At 39.6% G+C, this 27,047-nt stretch overlaps 2 protein-coding genes across 2 annotated transcripts; one reads left to right on the top strand and one right to left on the bottom strand.

The window, feature by feature from the left end:
* Window positions 1–5,763: 5,763 nt before the first annotated feature.
* On the bottom strand, window positions 5,764–8,951 carry LOC112568580. The gene is made up of 2 exons (XM_025245918.1): window positions 8,377–8,951; window positions 5,764–6,216 (listed from the first exon to the last, which is right to left on the bottom strand). The coding sequence occupies exons 1-2, from the start codon at window positions 8,524–8,526 to the stop codon at window positions 5,764–5,766; spliced, it is 603 nt and encodes a 200-aa protein (XP_025101703.1). The 5' UTR covers window positions 8,527–8,951.
* A 1,064-nt stretch (window positions 8,952–10,015) lies between these two features.
* On the top strand, window positions 10,016–20,352 carry LOC112569095 (inner centromere protein A-like). Its single transcript, XM_025246773.1, has 5 exons — window positions 10,016–17,999; window positions 18,559–18,682; window positions 19,126–19,223; window positions 19,404–19,630; window positions 20,115–20,352. The coding sequence occupies exons 1-5, from the start codon at window positions 17,971–17,973 to the stop codon at window positions 20,318–20,320; spliced, it is 684 nt and encodes a 227-aa protein (XP_025102558.1). The 5' UTR covers window positions 10,016–17,970; the 3' UTR covers window positions 20,321–20,352.
* Window positions 20,353–27,047: the final 6,695 nt, after the last annotated feature.

Raw genomic sequence — 27,047 nt, 5'->3', positions numbered from 1 at the left:
CCATTATGCACAGCATTGCATGTTATTTGCTGTAAATACACAGCTCAATTGATGTTCATGCCCCACTTGAGGCCAATCACCTGTTTCTATTGTTTTTGAATCACACCAACACACCTTTTTGGCCTGGACTTCTCCTAGGTGGGAGGCAGGTGATGTATTGCATTAGCTTTGCTAGAAGGTTGCGGCTGAGGTCAATCTGCTCTTCATACCTCGAAGGCCAGAGTATATTCCTTGTGTATCCCGGGTGCAACCCTGGTGGAAATGCCCTAAGCGGTACCGCTTGTTAGCATCCCCTTGTTGATACTCTGTGGTGGGTGGGGAGGGAGCATAACTAATGAATCAACTCACTTCAAATCATGGCTTAAAAAAAAACAAAACAACAGAACTTTGGAAAACGAATTAGAGATGACGAGTCCTCGGAGAGTGAGGATGAGATGAGGGAAAGCGTTTTCTGGTGGTGGCGGGCACTTTTCAGCTGTTTGACGTTTGCGCTCTGGACAATTTCTTGTCTAGTGTGCAAATCAGAAGGTGCCGGAAGCCCTATGTCGATGGGATGGGAAACAGTTTGTTGACCAACCCATAAATGGCATGGCATCACAGACATCGAGTCGAAAAGTGTTTCCTCAGTTTCTGACAACTTAACTGATTTAACTAAATCGACAACTTCAACTTCTAGACACGAAAACTGACACTTTTAACTTTATTCACTTGCCCTGAGTGTTGCACCACAGGCAGTTTCAAAATGCTTGTTGGAGATCAAAATGGGTTATTCACAAAAAATTAACATCAAATGTCAGAAATGCCCATTTACCGCCCAAAAATACTTCTGTTCGCTAATTCAGGTAAGCCGAAAAGCGAATACAGTTTTGGACATAAATATTGCTATGGTACTTTTAATGAACTTGGCCTTGGTCACATAGCCATGATTAAATTTTCATCTATGTGAAACATTCCTGGCATGCATCACAAAACATACCAAAAAGATCGCCACAGCACACATTAACGTTAGTGAAATGGTGAAGACATCCGCTGAACCCCCTGTTGGATCACCACCTTGCCGCGGTCGGGGGGCTTGCGTGTCTCGATGACCCTAAGAGCTATGCCGACAGGAGCATCAGCTCCTAGCAGGGTCACCCATGTCGGACAGGTCGAAGGGTAGAGACCAGACAAAGAGTGGTAGTGAAGTCTTTTTTTGATGAGCTAATATCACATGTGTATTTGGTCGATGTAAGGACTGAGCCATTGGGTTAATTAACTTTAATTTATTCAAAACAAAGAATTTAAGACACTCTTTACTATTCAATTTCGTTCTCCCCCTACATTTCAGACTGTACAAGAAAGTATTTGATGAGAAATATTCTCCAACCTCTTCAGAACTGTTGATTGACAGCCTAAAGACAGCTTGCAGGACATTCAATGCAGAACAAAATGGGGAGTTCTGCAAGAGCTATGCCGACAGGAGCATCAGCTCCTAGCAGGGTCACCCATGTCGGACAGGTCGAAGGGTAGAGAGTACAGGTTGGCATAAATAGTGCCTTAGTACTTTTTTTTAATGAACTTGGCCATGAATAAATTTTCATCTTTGGTAAACATTCCTGGCATGCGTCACAAAACATACCAGAAACTGACCAAATAGATCGGCACGGCACACATTTATGTTAGTGAAATGGTGACGAAGGCATCAGCTGAAGCTGTGCGTGATACTTATGCAGAATTAGATAATAATATAGACAATGATGAAATGTTGTTTTCAGCAATGTCTCTCCCCAGAATAATGATGATGATAATAATGAAAATGTTGCTTGCAGCAAAGTTGTTTCCCTCCTTGATGTTATGGTTTCATTGGATGGTACATGGCATAAAAGGGGTTTTACCTCCAGTCATGAAGTTGGAGTAGTGATAGATGTTGTGACAGGGCTAAGCCTAGATTATACAGGTCTTAGCACTGCCAGGCTTGTAAAGCTGCCAAAGTTAAAGATATGACTGCTGAGGAGAGAAAAGAATGGGATAAACAGCATAAGGACAGCTGCACACTTAATTATGAAGGTTCATCAAAGGCAATGGAGAAGGAGGCAGCACTCATACTATAGGGCCGGGCACACGAGAAACAAAATCAGCCCGGCAAACTTGTTGCTCGCGAACAGCGGTATGCCGGGCATACCCGCCAGCTGTCTCACAATCCGGTTTGTGGGGGACCGCTGGTCACACGGACGAACAATGTTTCAGACATGCTGTGTAAAAGTAGCAAGAGTAGCGTCCCTTGTTCACTACAATGTCGGACACAATGGATTTCGCTATGTTACTATTGTATTGTAAAATAAAGGAAAAGAAACGAAAGGCGAGACAAAGAAAGTGGTGGGTCAGACCTTGGATTCAGCGAAGGATGGAGCATGGTGCTTACCATGCTCTGATGCAGGAGATGGCCGCTGAAGACGGGGGATCATACCGCAATTTTGTGCGGATGGATCGTCATCATTTAGAATTGCTGCTCACACGAATTACACCGCACATCAAAAGACAGGACAGCAATATGCGTGAATGCATATCGCCTGGAGAAAGGCTTGCTGTGACTTTAAGATTTTTAGCCACAGGTGAGATATTTTCACCTAATATTTATCTAAAATATAGATTATATATCTGTCAGATGAAGTATTCCTGCATGTTTATATTGAAACAAACAAAGTTCCTGACAAAAGATAGTAAGTAAATTTGTGCTACATAGTGTATAATACATTATAATGAATTGACAACACATTACAAAAATATAGTTATAACACAATTATGTAATATTTAGATGGAAATGTCCTAATGTTTGTGCTTTACCACTTCTTTTCAGGAGACAGCTACCATTCCTATCATTTTTTATATCGGCTTGGACGAACAACAGTGGAAAAGATTATCCTGAAACCTGCAAAAGCGATAACTGCTGCTCTTAAAGATCAATACTTGAAGGTAGGTAATGATTGCAACAGGTTTTTACTGAACAGCAGCAAGTGAACATGTTGATACAAATTTGACAGTTATACTTTCTTTCCTTCAATCTCACAATACTAATACTAGTTTTATCTGTAAAAGCAGTCCACAAGGGGCAAAAATATAATATTATGCATAGCATTGTATATTCTAGTCAGTCACTATGATGCTTCAGCAGAAAAAGCCAAGAATATCATCAATTACGCTGCACTAGGAACCATCTGAATGACAAGCCACCACTTCAAGTAACCACACATGCAGTTGCACCACATTTTGTACTACCTGCATACCTAACACAGAAAATCACTACCCATGTCACACCAATACTTGCATGCACCTGGAACTTTATCACTTAACACCTACCCTCACACAAAATCATAAACTGCATACATTTAAACTCAATAGAGTAGCCTGGTGACTAGCATCTCTAGTAATTATAGATAATTCACTGTGTGATGTTAGTAGTAAAGTGTAGATTATAGTAAATAGAGATTAAAAGAGGATAGAAAAAATATCGTCAGACAATATCAAGCGGATTTAAAAGTGGTATTGAACGTGATTTAGATGTAGGGCTAAATCAAACTGAGTTATTTAGCATCTACAGACAAAAAGTAACATAAAAAAGAATCTATCATATGTGTTTTATGCATTGAAAATAGAAACAGTGCTATAGAATGATACAGGTAGTCCTCGGGTTACGACGGTCTCGACTTACGTCGTTCGTGTTACGACACTCATTCCCACTTACGAGGTTAGGTCGTAAGTCAAACTGTGCTTGCGCCTTATTCCACGTGCGGCGGAAGTCATAGACCAGTACAGTACGTACACTGTATCCGGTTACACGAAGAAAATGACTCCTGCACGCCATAACACCCTTCATTACAACGAAAATTCATCTGATAACAGTGCATCAAAAAAGGAAGGCCATCACCATAGGTGAAAGGATATCAGCAATCTGAGAAGGGGACACAACAGAAATGGCAGGTCATTAGACTAATCGTTCGACTGTTCGCTACGATTATCAGGAATAAGATCGCAAACAAGATGGACAAAATCAACGCCGTATCCCTGTGAGTTTTATGTTATTCAGGAAAGCTAGGCGTACTGTTTGAGCGTGAAAAGAGAAAAAGGGAAGGAAAGTGAAGTGAAGAACGATAGGGTTGTTATGAGTAAGGATCGTGCCAATTTCATAACATTAAAGTGCAAGTGAAGCCTGCTAGTGCTGATGAGAAGCAGCAACTGAGTTTCCTAATGCATTGGCATTGAGAGGGGGTTACTGTGCTCAACTCAACTGAGACAGCTGTTTGGAAACGTTGCCTACCGTACGTACATCGCCAAGGAGGAGAAGTCAGCACCAGGTCATAAAGTGGCAAGGAGAGACTGACTTTGCTTTTTGGGGCAATGCTGCTTGAATACAAACTGAAGCCCATGCTGGGTATCAGGCTAGAATCCAAGGGCACTCAAATTTCAAAGGGTCAACTACCAGTCATCTGGAAGTCTTGTAGGAAGGCATGGTGACATTGCAGTGTTTGATGACTGTTCACCACCATTTTGTGCCAACGTATGCGGTATTGTACCTCAAGGATAAGAACCCCTTTAAGGTGTTGCATCTGGACAATGCCCCTGGACACCCTGCCCATCTGGATGACTTTAACCCTAATGCAAGTGGTTTACCTTCCACCTAAACCACTGCCCTAATAGGAGTCATTGCTGGCCTACTATCCGAAGGGTCATTGTAATGCTTAGCAGCAACTGAAAAGAATAGGACTTGACTCTAAAGGACTTGAACATACAACATCTTGATGCTGTGGGATTCTGGTTAAGCAGACCAAACAGTTGTGAAAGTCAAAGAGTGACGCATTGAGAACATGATGTCACCAGAGCAGCACTGCAAATCTCATGATTATCTGCTGAGACCTTATTCAACTGAGAATCAATGATAGAGGAAGAGGAAGACATACCAACCCAGACCTAAGAAGATTACAAGCAGGCTGCAGCAGGTTTTGCCCTGATACAGGAAGGGTTGTCAAGGTTTGAGCTGAGGATCACAAATGAAAGGTACACTATTGCCAGAGGAGTCATGGATTCCCTTAGGTGTTACAAGGAATCTTGGAGAGAAGATGGCCTCCTTCCAAACTAAACTGCAGCAGTACTTCAAGAAGGTAGAGAGGCCTTTGCAACAGATCCTAACCTGTATCCTCTTCAGCTACCTCTTGACTCACCTCCCCAGTATCCAGCGCCTTCTGCAGCTCCTCCCAATAAGCAAGCCTGTTCGCTCTTTGAATTTGTTTATCTTGTTTCTGTACCATGTTTATACTGTTACAACAGTACATATTATTACTCTGTACTACAACATTTAACAGGGGTACTGTGTTAGGATAGGTGTTTGGATAGCTAATGCAGTACTTACTGTATTATGGTACAGTACTGTATGAACGTATGATCCGACTTACGTCGAAATTCGGTCGACGCCGGGTAGAACGGATCCCCGTCGAACCCGAGACTACCTGTATATTACCGCATTACTTCTCCTAGTCAGCTAGCATGAGTGTCATTTTTTTTCTTATATCAGTTTATATAAATAGCGTGAATTGTAATATTGTTGTCCCATTCCATAGGGCAATGGCCCTGGAATAAAATAAATTGAATCCCATCATACAAACAGCTTTCTTCTGCAAACAACTACTTTGCACAAAAAGTTCAACAAGTAAAATGAACATGTAAACATATTAGTTATTTTAAAATGTCAAGAAAAGTAAACAGAAAATAAAGATTGAAACAGAAAAGAGATCATTTTAGGAAGTCTCCTAGGAAATAATCACATATTGCTGTTGCTCTGCTCATTAACTGTGCTCTCTGATACTTCTGAAGAAGTTCTTGCATTTCTATTTTAAGCAGCTCTCTTTGTGATTCATTTGATATCTTTGAGGTGCCATGTACAAGATGCATTGCCCATACATGATCTGCGTTGTTAAATGACATTACATCTCTGTTGTCTTCTTGCTTTTTCTTTTGGAAATACTGTAGGACACAGTCAGTAAGGTCACCAGATGCATTTCGTTTTCTTTTTTTATTACTTTTTACAAAGTTTTGTTCTGGTGTCTCTGCAGTTTCTGCCATTGCATTTCCATCCTCCCATTCGATGGAAGTGTTCCCCACCCCTTCGGAACTTGTATGAATTTGAGCTTCATTTTGGTCCTCTTCAGTCACCATCTCCCCTTCAGACACTGGTGTATCTGTATCCTGTAATGTAAACGAAAGGGAAATTAATAAAAGAATAATTACTTTACAAGTGATACACAAAATCATGACTTCACTTATTTAGTAACTGATCTTTTGTAATGTTTTCAGGTTCCCAACACAGAATGGCAAGCGATTGCAGTGGCTTTTGAAGAAAAGTGGAACTTTCCCAACTGCATTGGTGCCATTGATGGGAAACATGTTGCCCTTAAAGCACCACCAAAGAGTGGCTCCACGTTTTACAATTATAAAGACTTCTATTCAATTGTTCTTTTAGCTGTTGTTGATGCCCTATATCGGTTTGTATGGTACGATATAGGAGCTAATGGCCGAAATAATGATGCTGGCATATTTTCATGCTCATCACTGGCAAAAGCATTGGAAAGCAAGTGTAAATATCCCAGCAGAACGAAACCTTCCCAACACAAATATAAGCCTTCCTTATGTGCTTGTTGGTGATGAAGCTTTCCCTTTCAAAAAATATCTTATTAAGCCATACCCTCAAAGGGAACTGAAGGAGCCAGAAAAAGTTTTTAACTATCGGTTAAGCAGGGCGCGTCGTGTATCAGAGAATGCTTTTGGTATATTGGTTCACAGGTTCCGTGTGCTCTCCCACGCAATTAGCCTACAACCTGAAGTGGCATCTTGTGTTGTAGAATGTTGTGTAGCTCTGCACAATTTCCTAAGGTCAGAAAAGGATGTGGCCTATGCACAAGATATCAGACAGAGAGGTGTGAGATGGTGCAGAGATAGCCCTGAAGAAAGACAATCTTTCTTCACAAGTAACAACTCCAGTGTCTTTGACAGACAGATACGGGATAAGTTATGTGATTACTTTTGTGGCCCAGGTCAAGTTCCCTGGCAATGGGACCAAATATAAAATTTGATATTTGATATTAACTGGTCTCTTAACAGCTTTTTTGGTTAGAAATAGTCCCTATGTGTACCTCACTGTCTATTGGTTGTTATGTTTCTTTTTATTAAATTGTTCTGCGCAGAGTGTGCGATCCATCTTATTTGTGATTCTGCGCATTATAAGTTTGCATTATTATTATTAAATAAATTTGTGTAAAATGTATCATTTTATATACTTCTTTTTATCTGTGTATTGTAGTCGATTATTGTCAAATCTTTTGCCATTAACATAAAAAGTTCAGGGGAAAGTTTCAGTACATATTTTAAACGTTTTTTTCAGTAAATGACAGCAACATTATGTAGTTTCATGCTTCTTCACATGATAAATACAATGTTTAGTTCATTGCTGACCAACAAAAGGACTGGCTGTACTTTTTCTTAAATGCTTAATTATCTTAAGTTGTTTTCTGTGCATTCAGAGTTGGTGTTGTTGCTGGCACACCGGGTCAACATGGCGACCGATATCCAGACGCTCAATCGACATATTTCTCACGCCCAAGTATCTGCCACGTGAGTTTGGACTGTTGTGTATGCGCACCCGACAGCGAAACTGTCACGCGCCGCCATGGAGATCGCCGAAGTTGTCCGATCGCTACAGTCACTTAACCCAGATGCTCCTAACTTTGTACTTGGTGATTTTAATAACTGGGGTTGTACGATCTGCCCTGCCTGCTTTCAAACAATACCCGTAATACCCGTCTTGATGGTGACCCCGATCGTTGCTACGGCAACATTCTAATGCATTCAAATCCATCCAGCTCCCTCAAATCGTCTTATGTACGTCTTATTCCTGCCTACAGAGTAGATTATGCAAACAAACTGAATGCATTTTATTGTCGCTTTGAGAGGGATGATGTTGGGGAGGAGTTATTTAATGTGATTTCTGCACTGGAGGAGAGAGTAGAGGAGGAGCAGCATGGGAGCGAATTGGATGACTTTGTGATTAAGGAAAACGCTGTTTTATCCCTTTTTAGACAGGCGAATGTGAGGAACGCATATGGCCCTGATGGTATTTGTGGAAGAGTGTTGAAAAACTGTGCGACTCAGCTGTCTGGTGTTTTTACTCAGTTGTTCTCTTGGTCTGTAAAAGCGAGTACTGTACCAAATATCTGGAAAAATCCATCATTTGTCCTGTTCCTAGAACCAAAAACCTCTATTGCCAGTTGTTATACCACGTCATATAATTTCTCCTAGTGAGATAGTAAAGTTCCATTGAATTGAATTGAATCAGAAGCCTGTTTAACTTACCAAGTTTGTCACTGTGGGTTTTGTGATGGACATTACAGGCAGCAAAAACTGCAGGTGCTGAAAATAGGGCCATGTAGACCGGTACAGATCTTCAGTGCCCGCCCCGCTTATTTTAGTTTGGTTCTTCTTGCGAAGTTCCCTCGCAAACATATTTCGCAAACTGGCAAATTTTGCCTGCAGGTGTTCCACTGAAAGATATTGCAATAAAACATTATATCATGGCTGCATAGAAGTGTTGTGTTAAGATTTTAATGGTGGAAGGGTTTGCTACATAAATTGTTCTTTTAATATTTGGCATGAATCAAATAAAATAGACATTAATCATTTACACAAATTATTACTGCAGAATGACAGAGCGAAAGTGCATGTGAAGCTTTTAGTTCCAGATAATATTGTGTACGAAAAGGTAGCTTGCGTTCGAAAAACACTACATAACTATGGGCAAGTCTGTCACATGCAAACCAGTTATCATGGACAAATAATTATTTTACACATTTTGTTAACAAAAAGTATGCATGGGGAAAATTTTAATCTTTCTCAGCTATATGTTGACCATTATGTAGTATCTTGCAATCATAATATTTATACTGGACCAGCATTAAATTTGTATCATTGACGGTGGTAAAATATTTTTAAACATGATGTTCATAAAAATATGTCTAATACATTTAATCTTGTACATATCCTTGCAACAAGTTTACAGCGAGTCTAGTTTTCATAATAATAATGAATTGTTGACAGTCACTGTATTCTTTACAATGGCTTTTGTTCGCATGTGCGTAGTGTAGCCCCAAATGTGCTTCTCTACATATGATCGTTTATACCATTCAAATAAGAATAAAAGCCTGAAAGCTGGGATCTGTTTACAAGACAGAAACTGCATTTAAAAACATGATCGTTTGACATTGATGAAAGGTTTCGACGACTTGAATAATGACATTACTAGTGAGCATTACAAATAAAAAGCCACAATTCCACACAGACGAAAATAGAAAGCACAATCAATGAAAGAAACGCAAAAATATCAACCATACATCATCAAACATTAGTGCAATTTTTTAATGACACGATCAACATCACAATTGGTACATACCTGTGCATTTCAATGTTCATACTGGCCTCGAATGATAGCTTCAATGAGGTCCACAAATGTTTATTCCTGTATTTTGGAAGTCGAGAGTCCCAAAGCTCGCTGTGTGAGTTCAGCAACTCGATGAGGCATAAAGTTTGTGCCTCATTTAAATTAGCCAGAGGCCCTGTTCCTTTCGCAGCCATGATGAACAGTCGAAACACGCGCTAAATTTTAGGACGGGTTTTAAAGCGGCGAACAGCTCGCGGACTAGAGCCGAACAAGTCACACGGCGAACAGGAAAAACAAGGCTGTTTGGGAACAGTTTCGCGGGCTTTTGTTTCTCGTGTGCCCGGGCCTTAAGGGACGAGGTACAGGTAGGCACGCGGTGGTGCCAGAATCTCTGCGAGTGAAGGAGGAGGGCGATACGAACGACGGAAGACACCTGCGGATTCCAGGACGAAGAAGAAGGAGGGCCCTCACGTGACTAGAGACTTGTGTGTAAAGATAAGTGGCGTGTGGTGTGTGCAGTGTGTAGTTTGATTAAGATTAGTTGAGTCGTGGCTCATTAGATATCTGGACTAGAAGAAGGAGAACAATTAGAATAACGGGACACCCTAGATAACGACCATATGGTTATGTTTGGAATTGTATCATTGTGCCATAATTTGTATAATCCTCTCGATGATTAATAACCTTTTATACACTACATTGCCTTGAGTTGTTCATTGGGGTATGCGTGCTGGGGGCTCGAGCTAATTAAAGTGTTAATTGATAAGCAATTTAGTGTGAGAGCACGCGGTAAACGTCGACGTGATTTGGTAGAAGTATCGAGAGTGTGATAGACCGAAGGACGGAATCACAACCTCTACCATCTCCACAGGCTCTTCTCCAGGAGTTTCGCGTATTAATGCCTGTTCCATTCACTTCACACACAGAAATCCATGCAAGATTTTTGCCACTTGCCTGCAGTCACATTGATTTTTTTGGTTTGTTTGCTTGGTTTTTTTTTAATACAAAGTCGTGAAATTATATATTTTCAGATAAACTCATAAAATCAGCACAGCTTATTATAAATTCCTGCAATTTCATATTAACAAGTGCGCTAAATTCCTCAATCTTGTATTTTCTATTTAACTGCAGAATAAAAACTCTTAAGTCTGGCTGTTTCTTCTCTATTTTACATTTATAGATAAAAAAACTTTGCTTCTAGTAGTATATTCTCTAATGTCTTATCTATTGGACAGTTTGCTTCATATCCAAATAGTATTACAGATTCGTTAAGTGCTAATTTATTATTTTTAGAGCATTTTTCCCTTATTGCCTTTTCTAGGCTTGTCCAAAATAGTTTGGTTGCCTTACAGCGCCAAAATAGATGTTCAATTGTCTCCCTTTCGTTGCCACAGAAATTGCATTTATTATTAACTTATATCCCATATTCTGCCAGGGAGTTTGTACCTAGAATTCTGTGTGTAATTCTGCACTGAAACCATCTCAGTTTAATATCTTTTATTCCTTGAACCTTGGAAAATATTATTTTCCAGGGTAATTGGGCCCCTATTTTATTCTCCCACTTTTCACAACATTTGGGCCTGATTGTGTTTTCTGTCAATATTTCGTAATAATATTTGGAACCTTTCTTTATAGAATCAATTAGTTTAATAGTTTTTGAGACTGAGTACAGCTCACACTCGAGGTTACATGCGTTTTTGAGTGCTCTCGATGAAACCTTAAGAAAACCTATTAAGTTTAGTTTATCTATATCATCTGGACCAAAAGTGTAAAAGTGAATTGTGTGTTATATATCCTGTGGAAATGCCGTTGGAAATTACAACTTTCCGTGTGAGTTGTGGCCTTTTTTTATGGCGATTTGCTTACTTCATGTGGCGAAGGGCGAAAACTGCTGCAATCATGCTTGGCAAGGTGAGAGCAAGGAAAACACAGTGTGTATTGCTAGCTGTTATCATTTCAAGTCTTCTCATGTGTGCTGGAGATATCGAACTAAATCCTGGACCTCTTAACGGCGAGATTATTCATGCTTCTCATACAAGGGACCACAGCCCATGTACGTAACAATATCTATTGTTGTTCCATACTTGGCATTAATTTCACCCAGGGACAAAAGTACACCAGATTCATTATAGAAATGTTGAATTCTATATAACCCCATACTAACCCAGTTTTTGAAGAAAATAACCTTCTGGCCAAGCTGCAATCTACTGTTTAAGTGTATTGGTTCTGCCATCACCTCCTCTGATGTCTCTGGCTTGACGTAATAATAAAATTCCTTATAAGCATTTAATACATCTTTCCAAAATTTATTTTTATGTTGTGTGTCAGGGTTAGGGTTAGGTTTTATGTTGTGTGCCATATTTATCTATATCTACGAGTTTTGGGTATATCTTTATCACTACATCTTTCCATTGGTGTTCAGTGACATTTAGCTTTTTAACTATCTGGTTAGGAAATAGAAAAAATTCACCCATAAAATATTCCCCACACCTGAAGTTTCAATGGAACCCAGCAGAATTTAAAATATTAGGGATATGGCTAAGCACTAAGTTAGAAACATGTTACACTCTAAACTTTAAGGAAAAATATGCTGAAACGAGGAATTTAATGAAATCTTGGCTTAAACAAGTTATTACACCAATGGGAAGAGTGGCTGTGCTAAAATCATTAATACTATCAAAATTAATTTATTTATGGATACTGCTGCCTAATCCCCCTATCCAAGATATACAAGAACTCCAATAGCAATGCTTTAACTTTGTGTGGGATGGAAAACCTGATCGAATAAACAGGAAAGTTGCAGTGAAAACTGTTCGTAATGGTGGCTTAAATATACCCAACATTTATCAATATATAAAAGCTAATATGGATTAAAACTGACACTTTAAACTTTATTCACTTGCCCTGAATGTTGCACTGCAGGCAGTTATAAAGAGCTTGTTGGAGATCAAAATGGGTTATTCACAAAAAATTAATATCAAATGTCAGAAATGCCCATTTGCCACCCAAAAATACTCCTGTTCGCGAATTCAGGTAAGGGGAAAAGCGAATACAGTTTTGGACATAAATATTGCTATGGTACTTTGTTTTAATGAACTTGGCCTTGGTCACGCAGCAGTCAAAAATTTTCATCTTTGTGAAACATTCCTGGCATGCATCACAAAACATACCAAAAAGACCGGCACAGCACATATTAACGTTAGTGAAATGGTGAAGACATCCGCTGAAGCTGTGCATGATGCTTATGCAAATGTTTTCAGCAATGTCTCTCCCCATAATAATGATGATTATAATAATGAAAATGGTGTTTCCCCCCTTGATGTTATCGTTAAAGCATTATGTTTACTCTGTTCATTGTATTTTCTACATATTGTCTTTTTGTAAGGTGTAGTGTGTTTACTGTGTTTAGTTACTTTGTAATGTTTGATAAGAGTGGTTAAATTGGTTGGTTGGACAAAACATCGTGTGCGGGCCAAGCCGGCACATCTCCCCTGGCTGGCGCGACACCCATCTCGCTGCCGGTGTCCAGTGTCGGTGTCAACTTCATCCGAGCACCTAATGTGGACGTACGGCCAGGGAAGAGAATTGTTCCACTGCTTTTGGTAGTGGTTTTGGGCCACCCTCCTCGGCGGAGAAAAACCCACCGAAAAATGAACAAAGTAGGGAGGAGAGAAAGAAGCTTCACTTTTCCAGGCAGTGGGCTAGAGAGTGGCCACGACAGAAAGTCCGTCTCGTAACAGACGTTAAAGGGTCCGAGGGACCTTGAGTTTTATCATCTTCTGTAGTGCGTGTGTGAACTCCAACGTGAGGATTAGTAGCGACCTGCATTTTATTGAACTTAAACTTCACTAGGATCTGTGAACTCTTACATGCGGATGTGTAATCTGTGGAATACTAAGGACCATCAGTGAGATAACTGTAATAAGTCATTTAGTAACCAGATGTGTGATGTGTATAAATTTACCCATGTATTTCTGAAATTATATTCTTTAATTATTATCACAAACTGAATTGTTGTAATTAGGTGTGTGGGCGAATGTATGAACGAAAGAGTATCCATTGCGCAGCAGGGCCCACGTCACCGTCCATTACAACATATAAAACCGTTTATGGAAAATATTAATGTCCCAAACAATAATGTACAGCATTCTGTTAATTATTCTAATGATGGTGTACTTCTTGTTTCAGGTGAAGGCAGTCTCAAAATCCAGCAAGAGCCAATAGGAGCAGCTGGCAATGCTGACAAGTAAAAGGCAGTTGTGTCAGCTTTGAGTTTGCTTGCCGAGGCAGCAAGTGTAATAGGGAATAAAGAGAAAATAAACAAATTACTTTGCGATGATTTTTCAAATGACGACGATGATTTTGTTTTAGGTTTTCCAACGAAGCGTAAGGCTGCATGTTTAGAGAATGATGATGATGATGTGTACTTTGCACACGAATTTGGACCCAAGCGAAGACATGCCAAGCCTTTGCCAGTTATACCTGCTGAGAGACAGAGCCACAGCATTCGGGAAATGAAGGCTATCTTGAGTGCAAAGACAGAGCTGTGTGATCTTCACATCGATCACTTCTCTGCCATGCATGTCGTAAGAGGTGATTAAGGTGGACACCTCACCTAGAGCTAAAGTAGGTTGTGGTAAAAAATAGATGTTACAGAAACCAATACCAGAATACTCGCTACGGTTGGCAAAGGTAATGTAACACACCAGGTGACTGGACTTATGAAGGACAGCCAAACCCGAGATGGAGCTGGCGCCCCGACAGTGGATTTACTGAAACCGAGGAAAAAGTTGAGGTGCTGGAATGTCCAGACCTTGTACCAGACTGACAGGATGCTCCAACTAGTCAACGAGTTTGACAACTACATCCTGGAAATCACGGGCACAGGAAAGAGGAGATTAGCGTCAGGACACACTACCATCTTGTTCTCAGGAAGATCAGTCGTTTAGCACTCTGAAGGAGTAGCACTTCTCCTCAACAGGAAAACTGAAAAGGCACTGATGAACATATCATGGTGGTGCGTAATTTGCAGGCAAAAACCAGCAGTGAAACTATGATGCATGCATCTGCTGAAGCTGAGCGTGATGTTTATGCTGATTTAAACACTAACTTGTGTAATGGTGATGTTGGTGCTAATGATAAGGATGATGTTGATGATAATACTGATGATGCTAAAGGTTTATAATGATCTACACTATTTCTAAATGAATTTATTTCTAAATTTCACTTGAATAGTTTATTGCAAACACATCAACTGATTCCTGATTTATGTTATTGACTACCCATGTTTTTTATGTGCTAATGCCTTTTCATACTACTTTGCTTTGAAAATGACATTTGCAAGTATATTTGGTATAATGGGAATTAAAGGTATGAAGATGGTAATTTTATCATCCCCCCTCCCTCCCTAAACCCAAGTGAATTTAAATTGCCATCACAAAATTAATACACTCAGTTGACATAATATATGTACATCCCTTGTTACATTTGTATTATTACTCAAGCGAGTACAGATTTTGACAATAATAGTGCTATGGCACTTTCCTTTAATAAACCTGGCCTTTGTAACGTAGCCATGAATAAATTTTCAGCTTCGGTAAACATTTCTGGCATGCATTAACAAACAGATTGCAGACAAAAACGGTAGCCTTTACCATCATCTGAGATGCCCTGATGGCCCCAAGTCTTGGTGTTTTTATAAAAGAGCAGCAGCCAAAGGCAAGACACCAGGAAAACATGTTGCTTGGGCCATTTGCCCCATACATGAAAGAATGTCAGACCCCAATCTTCTGAAGAGAATGCAGCATGGTAGAACGCAAAATGCCAATGAAGCCCTAAATGCCACCATTTGGGCTAGATGTCCCAAAACAAGCTTTGCAGGTGCTGCACAGGTTAAATCAGCTGTATCACAGTTTAATCAAGGTTCAGCCCACCCTTCCCAAGTGATGAAATATCTTGAAGTTGCTCCATCTATCATCCTGGTATACTAGTATGTTTATAATGATAAACATTGATTAAAATAAAAACTTTCATTGTATGTACCCAAAAAAATTTGCCACACGCTATAAATATGCTATTTTAACACCCTATGGTACGTATTCAAATAGAATGCTTCAACCTTTTGCATGTTCATTTGCAGCAACTTTCAAGCTGGGGATAACAGAAGGTCCAAAATTTCCAAAGGTAATGTGTTTAATATCAGTTTGATTTTCACAACTTTTTTGTTTGCACACAGGCTTGGGTATGCAGTCATTTTGTTGAAAAAACTAATGGAAGGAAATAGTCAACGGTTGACCGTCATGTATGACATTGCTTGTGTACTTGAAGCACATTTAAAGGTTTGTGTATTTTCTATGTATTAATTGAGTTAAAAACTGACAGATATGTTTTCTTTATTTTCTTGCCCTGAATGTTGCACTACAGGCAGTTTTTAAGTTTTTTTTTGGCGATAAATGGGGATATTCACGACAGATAAATATCAAATGTCAGACGTTCACATTTACCGCCCAAAAATACTCCTGTTCGCGAATTGAGGAAAGTGAAAAGACAAGTACAGGTTTTGGCATAAATAGTGCCTTGGTACTTTCTTTTAATGAACTTGGCCACGCAGCCATGAATAAATTTTCAGCTTTGGTAAACATTCCTGGCATGCATCACAAAACATACCAAAAACTGACCAAAAAGATCGGCACGGCACACATTAATGTTAGAGAAATGGTAATGAAGGCATCCGATTGAGCTCATAGAACTGCAGTGTAATGAGTCTCTGAAGGCAAAGTACGACTGTGTGGGGCCTGCACAGTTTACTCATTCCCTCCCATAAACAATGCCCCAGCTTTGTCTACATGTGCCTCGAATCTTGAGCATGTTTGGCAGCACACATCTGTGTGAGCAACGTTTCTCTGTGATGAAGAACAACAAAACATCACACAGGAGTCGTCTTACTGATGTACACTTGCAGTCCATCCTGAGAATCTCCACAACACAGAAACTTACTCCAAATATAAACGAACCTGCTGCCAAGAAATGATGTCAAATGTCCACTTCTGAATAAATAAATTAAGAAGAAAAACTGCTAAGCCTTGGTTTGTTATTACTTTAATTTTGTTTACACAAAATTAATAACTAAAAGTTCATTTTTTTAGTGTTCACTAAAAAGTTATCAGACTTAAATAATAACCTACGGCCCGCCACCTTGTGTGATGTGAGATTTGGCCCCTTGGGTTATTGAGTTTGACACCCCTGTCCTAGATTATACAGTTCTGTCTAAGCACTGCCAGGCTTGTAAAGTTGCCAAAGTTACAGACATGACTGTTGAGGAGAGAAAAGAATGGGATAAACAGCATAAGGACAGCTGCACACTTAATTATGAAGGTTCATCAAAGGCAATGGAGAAGGAGGCAGCACTCATACTATGGGGCAGATCTTTAGACAAGCACAACATGCAATATACCAGTATGCTGTCAGATGGTGATTCTACTGCCAACTTAGCATTAACAGCAGCAAATGTGTATGGCAGCACAAAGAAAAGTTAGAGTGTGTCAATAATTGCCACAAAAGGATGGGAGCAGTTCTTAGGAAAAAGGCAACAGAGGAAAAATTAGGAGGAAGGAAGTATGGAGCCTTAACAATGAATGTCTGCACAAAACTGCAAGAATATTACAGAAATGCAATCAACAAACATCTGGGAGATGAGGGTAGCGATCTGGGCAACATTGCTACACTGTATGTCTACAGATAACAAACCACATCATCTGAGATGTCCGGATGGCCCAGACTCTTGGTGGTTCTGTAAGAAAGCAGTAGCTGCGGGAGAAACCCCAGGAATGCTTATGAAGTTGCACGTGCCATTCAACCCATCAATGAAAGAATGTCACCCCTAAACTTTGAAGGAGTACACAGCATGGAAAAACCCAAAATGCAAATGAAGCCTTGATTGCAACCATCTGGGCTAGATGTCCAAAGACAAAATTTGTGGGTGCTGCGCGTGTGAAATCAGCAGTTGCATCAGCTGTATCCATTTTTTAATCAAGGCTCTGCTCATTTCACTCAGGTGATGAAACATCTTGATATTGTTCCAACAGTAACCATTTTGAAAGACTATCAAGAGCATCGAGATGAAAAGAGATGTAGGCAATCAGACAAAGACGCCTACTGCAGCTTATAAACACCAAATATTTTTTGAAGTGATCTGTATGTGTTATATACATATTAAATCTTCAAACTTGAATTTCTCTGCCATTTTTGACAACCAGTCGTTAACTATAAAAGCACTTTGTCAAGATAGGCTTGTGCTACAGCACTAAAATTTTGCAGTAGTTAATTGCCAATAGTTAGTAGTAGTTACCAAATGCATAAGCTATATAATATGATGTAAAATGATGTCAGGTGAGAGAATAGAGAGTTTGAGATTCAGCGCTAGCGCGCCGCGAAACGGGAGCGGCAACCTGTAGCGTCACGGGAACTTGAGCCCTACGTCATCACTTCTGCCAAAGCCAGCCGCAACGGGTAAAATGGAATCCAGCAGTTGTGACCAAAACGGGTAAGTTGTTCGCCTTATTTCAGCTTTTTTTGCAAGGATAGTCAATATAATTTCAACTGTTTATAATATTTAAATCTTCTGCAATCATACTTTATGCTGGAAATCAAACAAAGCTGCTTGTTTATGAAGTTAAAGCAGTGAAAAACGACCATGCCTGCAATCGCTGGTTTATGTCTATTCAATCGTATGTACAAGACTTGCTCAGACACTTTTCGTGTAAAGTTATTTAATGATGAGATAAAACTGTTAAAGATAATAATTATAATTTTCTTCATCATTAGTTATCTATCCCAAAAATAACCGTTAAATATTTCTTAGTACTATTATAGAGCAATAGGAACAACTATCTATAACTCTTGAATAAATATTTCATACCATAGGCAAAAATTATTTCTTCATGTTATTAATTTTTTTATTTATTATACAGTTGTAATATTTATGTGTTTTTTTTTAGGAATTAAAGTGGGTCAGGAATGAAATGCTGAGAAATTTTGAAATTAAGTTGTACTGGTTATCCCTGGTCACTACTAGCATTTGGATATTTTTATTTTACTTTCAGAGGCAAAAAAATCATCCGTTTCACATCGGAAATGGACCTGCATTTATTGAGGCAGGTCTTGTTTGACCGGCCTTTCGAAAAATCTGGGGCTGGCTGGAAAAGAGTGGCTGATTCCTTAAGATGTGTATGTATCTTCAATTCCTCACAATCATGCACAAACTTGCAATACATGTAGCAGCATACAATCAAGCAAAACATATTTTTTTAAAAAAACCAATTTATTTCATGATGTTAAAGTGATTTTAAAAAGTCAGTGAATTCATGAAAATTTGTCCTGTCAATGGAAGGATGCATACCACAAGTAAACCAAAACTAAATAAGTTTGTATACAACCTCATTATATACACAAAAGGAAAGTTTATGGGAAATGTAAAAAAAGACATTTGGCTTATGCTGCTAAAATAGCACCAAAATCCATATAATGTTAACTCTGTTTCAGGTACTGCATTTCAACTCACTACTTGTCAGTCATAATGCTAACTCATCTGTGTTTAGTAATTACAATGTTTACTACGTGTAATTTATAGATGGACTCTGATTTTACCATGTTTCAATTATGCACTACAGATTGAACAATTTTCAACACTGGAGGCTCGGAGAGTCCGAGAGAGAACCAATCTTTTGATTGAACAATTTAAGCGCACCCAGAATATACAGCAAGCAAAGTAAGTCATGACTGAACAAAATATACGGGAACAATTAATCTGAATCAGTATGTCAGTGCTTTATAAAGAATAAAAACATACAACCACAAGTACTCAGGACAAGTCCAAAGAGTGTTTCTGTATTTGTGCGAGTTAAAAAATATAAAATCATCCACTTTACTGTATTTCTTTTAATTTTAGATCAGGGGAAGAAGAGGAACTAACAGAAAAGGATCATCTGCTCTTAGAAATAATAGGAATCAAAGAAAGTATAGAAAATGAAGAGATGGGGGAAAAAAGTCAGAAAAAAAAAAAAGATGAAGTGGAGCAGAGGAAACGTGCTGTAGAAATACGTGCTGCAGCAATGGAGTCACGAAAAAGAAAACAAAGTGAAGATGCTGCTGGACCTTCTTCATCTAGCAGTGAAGGTAAGCAAAGACTAATCTTGCACATGTCAAGCAATGCATAAACATAAAAATAACAAAGGTGGCGTGACAGCGCATTGTGAGGCCAGAGAGAGAACAGCATGTTCCCAGTCAAATATAATTGTTGCTTTTATCCACATAGGTATTGGTACAATATAAATAAAGTTATATAGTAGCACCTTATCCCTACCCTTAGGGGGCAAACTCATGAAGCTTTACAAATAATGACATATATACGCATGCAACACAACATGCAAACATGTTGTCTATGAATTGACATAAGGATTGATGAATGGTATGTGGCCAGCAGTTGCTCCTAGCTTACTTGATTCATGCGAAAAACTGTAAACCAGACTGCGAATGGTCCTATCAGCAACGCTGTTCTATATAGGTGTGAATCTGTTTTTGCTGCTCATAGAAGAGTCTGCAGAATGCCTCTTTGAAAAATATAATCAGTTGATTTATTTATGCACCTGTTTGTGTGCAGATGTTGTGCCTTCTTCAAAGAAGAAAAAGCCTAATGATCTTCTGTTAGAACTTGTTATTAAAAGACAAGTAGAAAAGAGGGAGGAGAGGCTAGCAGAACTGGAGATAAGGAGGCAAGAACTGGCCCTGGAGCGGGAAAAATTTGAAGCGGCTAGTGCTGAGCGGAATGCTTTTCTGCTGCTACTTCATAAATTTTCTGAAAAATGACTTGAAAATTTTTTGTTCTATTTTGTGTTATTCATTAAATGCATGTAAGTGAACTTATGTCCTGACTTTTTATGTTATTTCCTGTGAACAGCAAATGCTATAGGTAGTCTGGGGTGTAGTTTAGGTGGTTCTTCCTACCTTTCAACAGTATTGACTTCAAAAAGCCATCCTTCAGATGTGACTTTGATTGTGCATCTTCACTGAAATTAATAGTGTTTAGATAACATATTTCATTACACATGCTTTGTGTGTCTTACAAAACCAAAACAGAATATAAAAGATGCATATGTATGTGCTGTTGGGGGGGATTTGGAGAAGCTGTCAATGAAGATACTCTTCAAGAAGAGGGGGAGCTACCCCAAAACTTGATGTTGTGACACTGCCATAAAGGCAGGTATGACAGTTGGTTAATAAAATTCCAATAATATAATACTTTCCCACTGGGTGCAGCCAGAGCTTTAATCCCTTCTTATAGTCAAGAAAAGAGAAAATTGAAATAACCTTCCCAAAGCCCCACTCTACTGCAAGACGAACCTTGCACATTTCTGCATTGAACTGTTGTTCATCCTCAGTCAAACGTGAACCTCGAAATGGTGAAATCAGGTGCTGACTTGGTGGATAAGCCTGATCACTATATAGATAAAAGGGTGCACCATCATCATCATGACAGTGATTCTGCAATAAGGTCATTAAACCACTTTCTCTCAGGAGGAAAGTGTCATGTCTTCGCCCCTCAACAGGCCCAAACAAGTGGCCAATGATGCCATTGGGGAACATCACTGACTGAAATTTCAAGGCATGTTGTCTTTTATGTCCATTATACACCTCCTTTTGAAACAATCCAGGTCTTGTTATTGGCCTGACAGTTCCATCTATAAAACCAATGCAATGGTCTAAAGGAGCCCCCTTGTCGTATATCGCTTTGGCCATCCTCCTCATATCTGCCTGCTGCAGCCATCTGTGGTTCAGCTGATGCAGACGATGCTGGTGTGTATCATACAAAATATCACTGTGCTGAACAGTCTGGAAATTTCATCTGGGCTTCTGCTGAATGTTTGGCATATATCAGACAGGCGATTGGGATATGCCAGTCTTTTTAATGCGATGCATAATCCTTCAATCCCTGAAATTTAACAAAATTCCCATGTTCAGAATTCTGCACCAAAGTAAAGGTATTGTAAGTACAGCTGTATATATTTATACTGACACACATACATGTATGAGAGAGAGATATATTGACATCCCTAGTTTAATGTAAACTAACAATTTTAAAATAATATCAGCAAATCAATTCAGTTAGCATAATAAGGGTCTAGAAATCCCAAGTTCTACACCATTATTCATGCTAGAAATTACAAAAATAAGTTATATGGTTTGACGTACTGCAGACAGTAACCCAAATTTGACACTGTGAGTAGCATTTTTTCTTTATAAAGCATTTATAAGAAAAATTATAAGCTTGAAATGGGTTCAGGCCTAATCAATAAAAGTTTCCTCTCCCTCTCCCTGTATAGTGCAAAGTCATCTCTAGATGGAAGCACTTTCCCAACAAACTCAAATACAGTTGACAATACACTTCTAGTCCTACTTAAGAAATAAATTATAGACATTTTCTAAGCTTCGCTACTTAAGTCCAAACATCTGCACTTAAATATTTAATAATCTCATTACCTGAACATGTTGTGCCATTTGATGCCACGATCTTCTCAGGTATCCGAAGAGACGCACAAAGCCTAAGGAGGTCTTCTTTATGAAACCTGAATTGCTCATAGCATGATTCAGGATTGATGTCTTCAAAGAGGAACTTGATCTTGTTTTTCTTTGCTTTGTGCTTCCCCCAAGTTAATGCCAGTTCTAGCATTTCTTCATCCGAAGAATCATCCAAACAATATGCTAGAAATGGATTAATCCGAGACATTGTTTGCGTAATGATCACCGGAACTCTTGTCGTACAAAACAAAGGGAGGCTAGTGACTGTGAATTGTCTATGCAGTTACTTCCCCATGCATTCGCGCTCCCGTCGCTTAATCGCAATCGCTTTCTCAGAACGGGTACGCGTAGAGGCGGGCCCTACCCGTTGCAGTACGCGTCATGAATCTCAAACTCTCTAATGTCAGAGCCCAAGATCGGTGTTTGGGTCAGTGAGTCATTAATATGAGCTATAAGAGTTGAAACTGACAGCATCATGGAAGCAAATATAAATTTTATATATATTCTAATAATATATGAACTAAAATAGTAATTATTTGGCAGTTTGTTGTTTATACTATAAATTTATTAAAATAATTCATGCAGTCCAAGAAAAGCCAAAGGCATTGGTCTGACTGATGGAGAGACCATTGTTTTACTTGCAAAAGTTCTCTATAATCACCAAACAAATGACTGCTCAACGCTGAGTGGACCTTTTAACTGATGCTTTGCTACATTATGCTTCCAAGCTGCGGAAGAAACTGGGTGTGTAGTGTCGTGAAAGAGTGGGATAGGGCTGTAGTGTGTGTTTGTACATCTATTTTATTCTAGATATGACGTGATTTCTCTCTCTAGAAATTGCGTCATAGAGAGAAATGGCATCATTTACGCGGTAGCGGGTGGGAGCTTAAGCTCGTGGTGACTGTGAGGTGTGATTGGTTGTGGTGTGTCAGGTGGTATGACTGGCCAACAAGACAGTTACGGGACTGAAAGAACTAGATATCAGCTCAGCGTTTTCCACAAGAAACTTCTAGATGCAAACCCAGCGCTTTTCGCTAGGAACTTTCGGAGGGAGAGGACACGAGAATAATTCGTGCGTTTGTCTTCGCTTCCCTGCATTCTTCCATTGACCTCGGACGGCGGACCGTCTTGAGGGAGTAGGAATCCAACCGAGAGAGCGACTAAGCCGTGCAGAAACATTTGCGCTTATTAAGAGAGCAACGTTGTTCTTCCGAACAACACAACGGACAAGTTGCTGTGGACACCATACCGGTGCTGACATTCAGGAGAGGACCGTCAGGCCTACAAGTGTCTGTTTCAGTGTGCACAGGGTGCACGGGGACGATTCATGTAAGGAATCGTCCCGATCTTCAGCTCCGTACCTGCAGACGTACTTGCGTGTACGGGTAAGCAACCTTTGTCCTTCCAACCAACCCAACGGACAAGTTGCGTTGCTGTGGATACCACGTCGACACTGGAGTTCAAGTGAGGAGTACCAGGTCTACTGGCGTCCGTTCAAGGTGCAAAGAGTGTACGGGGACGATTCAGGTGCGGAATCATCCCAAACTTCTTTGCAACTTTCTCGTCGTGTACCTAACAGCAGTCGACCGAAGTCTTCAGACATTATTTCTTCTGCAACACGGCGAGAAAGCTCTCCCGACGATAATAGTCAACGCATAACCAGTGACAACTGTGTGTATGTCCGGCAAGGACTAAGATGTCAAGCAACCAAGACATTTAACACAGCTAAGTGGCGTATGCATGAGGAGAGTGTGTGTGAAGTGTTGTGTGTGCAGTGTTGTGTGTATGACAGATAAGGTTAGATCTGGCTCTCAGTTATCTGGACATATTAGAAGTAGGGGAAATAATTAGGTAAACGGGACGGTCTAGACAACGATCAAGGGTTCATACTTTGTAATTGTAATATTTTTGGGTTTGTATGAACTTCTGGAAATAATGATTAACGTTCTTTTAATACACTAAATTGCCTCGTGTTTTCCATTGGGGTATGCGTGCTTGGGGGCTCGAGCTGGTTAGAGTGGGTAATTAATAAGCAATTTAGTGTGGTAGCACGCGGTAAGTGTCGACGTGGATTTGGTGGGGGTATAGACGGTGGGTTGGACTGGTGATAGAAATCGTACCCCCCTACCAAATCTACGGACCCTGCCCCAGGTTTGCGACATGTAGTATAAGTCTTCTTAAAAGACTAGTTGTTTGTTGACTTTCAAAATTGGACATACCCGAAAAAGTAAAATGTTTTGTTGTACTATGTTCTTGTTTCTTTAGAACCCATTTGTCGTGTATTGCATGCTGGCTCAGCCTGAGCTATAGTCCGAGAGGGTGTGTGTGTGTGTGTTGTTGCGTCAATAAAGTCTGACGCAATTTTGTTTTGTGACCTTTTTTTTTTGGGGGGGGGGGGGAATAGAGGGAGAGACAGATGCAAAAAAAAAAAAAAAAAAAAGAGACCGGTCATCAGAGAGGAAGGTGGTGCGGGAAGAAAATTTTCATTGATAGAACGGAGCAACGTATAACTGTGAGGCATAGGTTTGAGAACCGTCGACATTTCAGGGTACGAATGGAGAAGGGAGGGAAAAGTGCGTGGTAGATGTAGGTGTCCTCGACCCATTGCTTTCTTTTGTGTTTCCTCCTTTTATTTCATCTGTTTTTGGGGGGGTTTGTTTTTTATTTTATTTTCATTAAATATATATTTGTGGCGTCATCTCGTGTGCGTGTCGTTTGTTCGGCACTGGGAGCTGCTGGATTCGTCGCTACACTCGACAACCCATTGACCTGGCAACCATTGAAATTAAAAAAAGAAAACAACAAATTTTACCCACCGGTCATAGAATCTGACAAAAATATTCATTTGTTGCCATTTTGAGATATTAGAATGTTATGAATTTTCAACTTATGTTTTACCTTTTACAAGCATGTAGAAATATTTTAATTTTGCTAACACAGCCCCCCTCTTTTCTTAGAATTCTCCTCCCTTCACTTCGAAAATTTTGGGCTGTCACAAAACGCACTAAGCATGCTTTCCGGTTGTAAACAAACAAAATAATGGCAACTATAGTATTTTCTTTCTGAGACGTTCACTGCATGCGTCAGGTTGTTTTTCTCAAAATGCCACATCCCAAAGGAGGAAAACGTTGAATGCATCTGCAGAATTTGATGGAAGCAACAACAAAAAATAATTCCAAAAAAACTGGAACTAGTGATCCAGAGATAAGTGTCTTGCGGGAAAGAATCAAAGCTCTGAATTTTCCTGGCAAATATTGTGTGATGTTGATGATTGTAAATGTGTGCAAGCTGAGCAAATCTCTAGCAGATGTATCTTGTCCGGACTGCAGGGAGAAGTGCCCTTTCTATAGTATTTGTGTACGTGAGAATATGGGCTTCTCATCACAGGTAAGTGATTGTTCATGCTTTGATGCAATCTGTTAATGATTTCGCAGATTCTGTACAAGATTAAATAAAATACTTATATGTTTTTACTATATATTTTTTTGTGTAAGACATGAAGGTGAGTAGGATGATTGGGTATGACATTTCCATTAGTTCCCCAGGCAAGTGCCTCAAGGTGGGGGGGAAAGGATAGAGGACTTCTGGGTGTTGCTTTTTGAATAAATCTTTTACAATTGTGCTTTGTCAAAATATTGTCATGCATGTAAACTTGCAGAGGTAAGAGGGTTATCAGCAGCTGAACTAGCTGCTTGGAAAGAAAAGCATGCCCCAGACTGCTGTAAGAATCATTCTCTTTCAAGCAAAGCTATGGAGGCAGCCAAAATTGTGTGGGGGAGGTCTGTAAATAAATTTGTTTTTGTTATATGGAGATGCTTTCTGATGGTGACTCCTCAGCATACAAGGCAGTTTGTGATCTAAACACATAACCTGATTATGAACAAAAAAAAAAAAAAAAAAAAAAAAAAACCCAAAAAACAAAAAACAAACAAAACCCCAAAAAACAGAAGCTTATTTTGACATAACCTCATGCATTTTGAACTTCACAAATAACAACCGACCCTCTACATACGAAACAATTTCCTGTGCCTGTGTGGGTGAGTGCAAAGGGGCCATTCAAGTGTTCTTAAAAGAAAAGAAAAAAAAATGTTGGAAGACTCAAGAGAATATAGATGCTTTTTCTGCAAATGAAGTTGAGTTGTCAAATAATTGAAGTTGGACAAGGACTCAGAAGACCCAGCATCTGTCCTTACTTGAAGTTGGACAAGGCCTGAGAAGCCCCAGAATCTTTCCTTAATTGAAGTTGGACAAGGACTCAGAAGACCCAGCATCTGTTTGAAACTGGGGGTGGGGGTGGGGGTGGGGGAAAGAGAGATAGAGATATCGCCCTCATCTGTAAACTTGATGGAAGTGAGGACGTAAGAAAAGCGTTCTTGATCAAAAGGTTCACTGAACCACAGGTGTATGGGGAAAATAACTTATTGGATTTATTACCATGCCAGTCTTCGAGGGAGACAGACTGAAGCGAATCTTGTAAGAAGATATTTGGGAACCAAATTAATCCCTTGCCTAGTCAAGGTATGGAATAATTTTTTTTATATTACTTTTATTTAGCTTATTTTTATTTATCTCCATATCTGTGTGTCATGAACCGGCCTGGTTCAAGGCCAGAACAACAGCCGAAGTGGGTGTAAGTAATTATAGGCAGGCGGGGCTCAGTAAAAGCGGACGGTGGGGGAAAGAGTTCGAAACTGCAAGAGCGTGTTGTCTTGCGTCTCGTGCCATGTTACTGCTTATACATGTTGCTATTGTTGTGAACACCTTTATGATTTTGTGTTCAGTGATGTATTTTACAATGCGAATTTATGCTAGCTAACTTGTTTGATGACCAGAACGTATAATTACTGTTTACTTAATAATTGTTGATTTGACATCGGTGAACACCGATTGTTGCATTGTAAACAGGTTGCAAGTGCCCAGCAAGTAGTTAGAACAGAATAGGTGAGCATAGCAGCTGTAGGGTCTATAGAGGTAGTTAAGATGGATAGGGACCTCTGTTTAACGCCCCGTGAAAAGG

Source organism: Pomacea canaliculata, linkage group LG7 (genome assembly GCF_003073045.1).
Source record: "Pomacea canaliculata isolate SZHN2017 linkage group LG7, ASM307304v1, whole genome shotgun sequence".
Lineage (NCBI taxonomy): Eukaryota > Metazoa > Mollusca > Gastropoda > Architaenioglossa > Ampullariidae > Pomacea > Pomacea canaliculata.
Note: the sequence above shows the minus strand (reverse complement) of the source record. Positions and strands in the feature narration are given on the sequence as shown.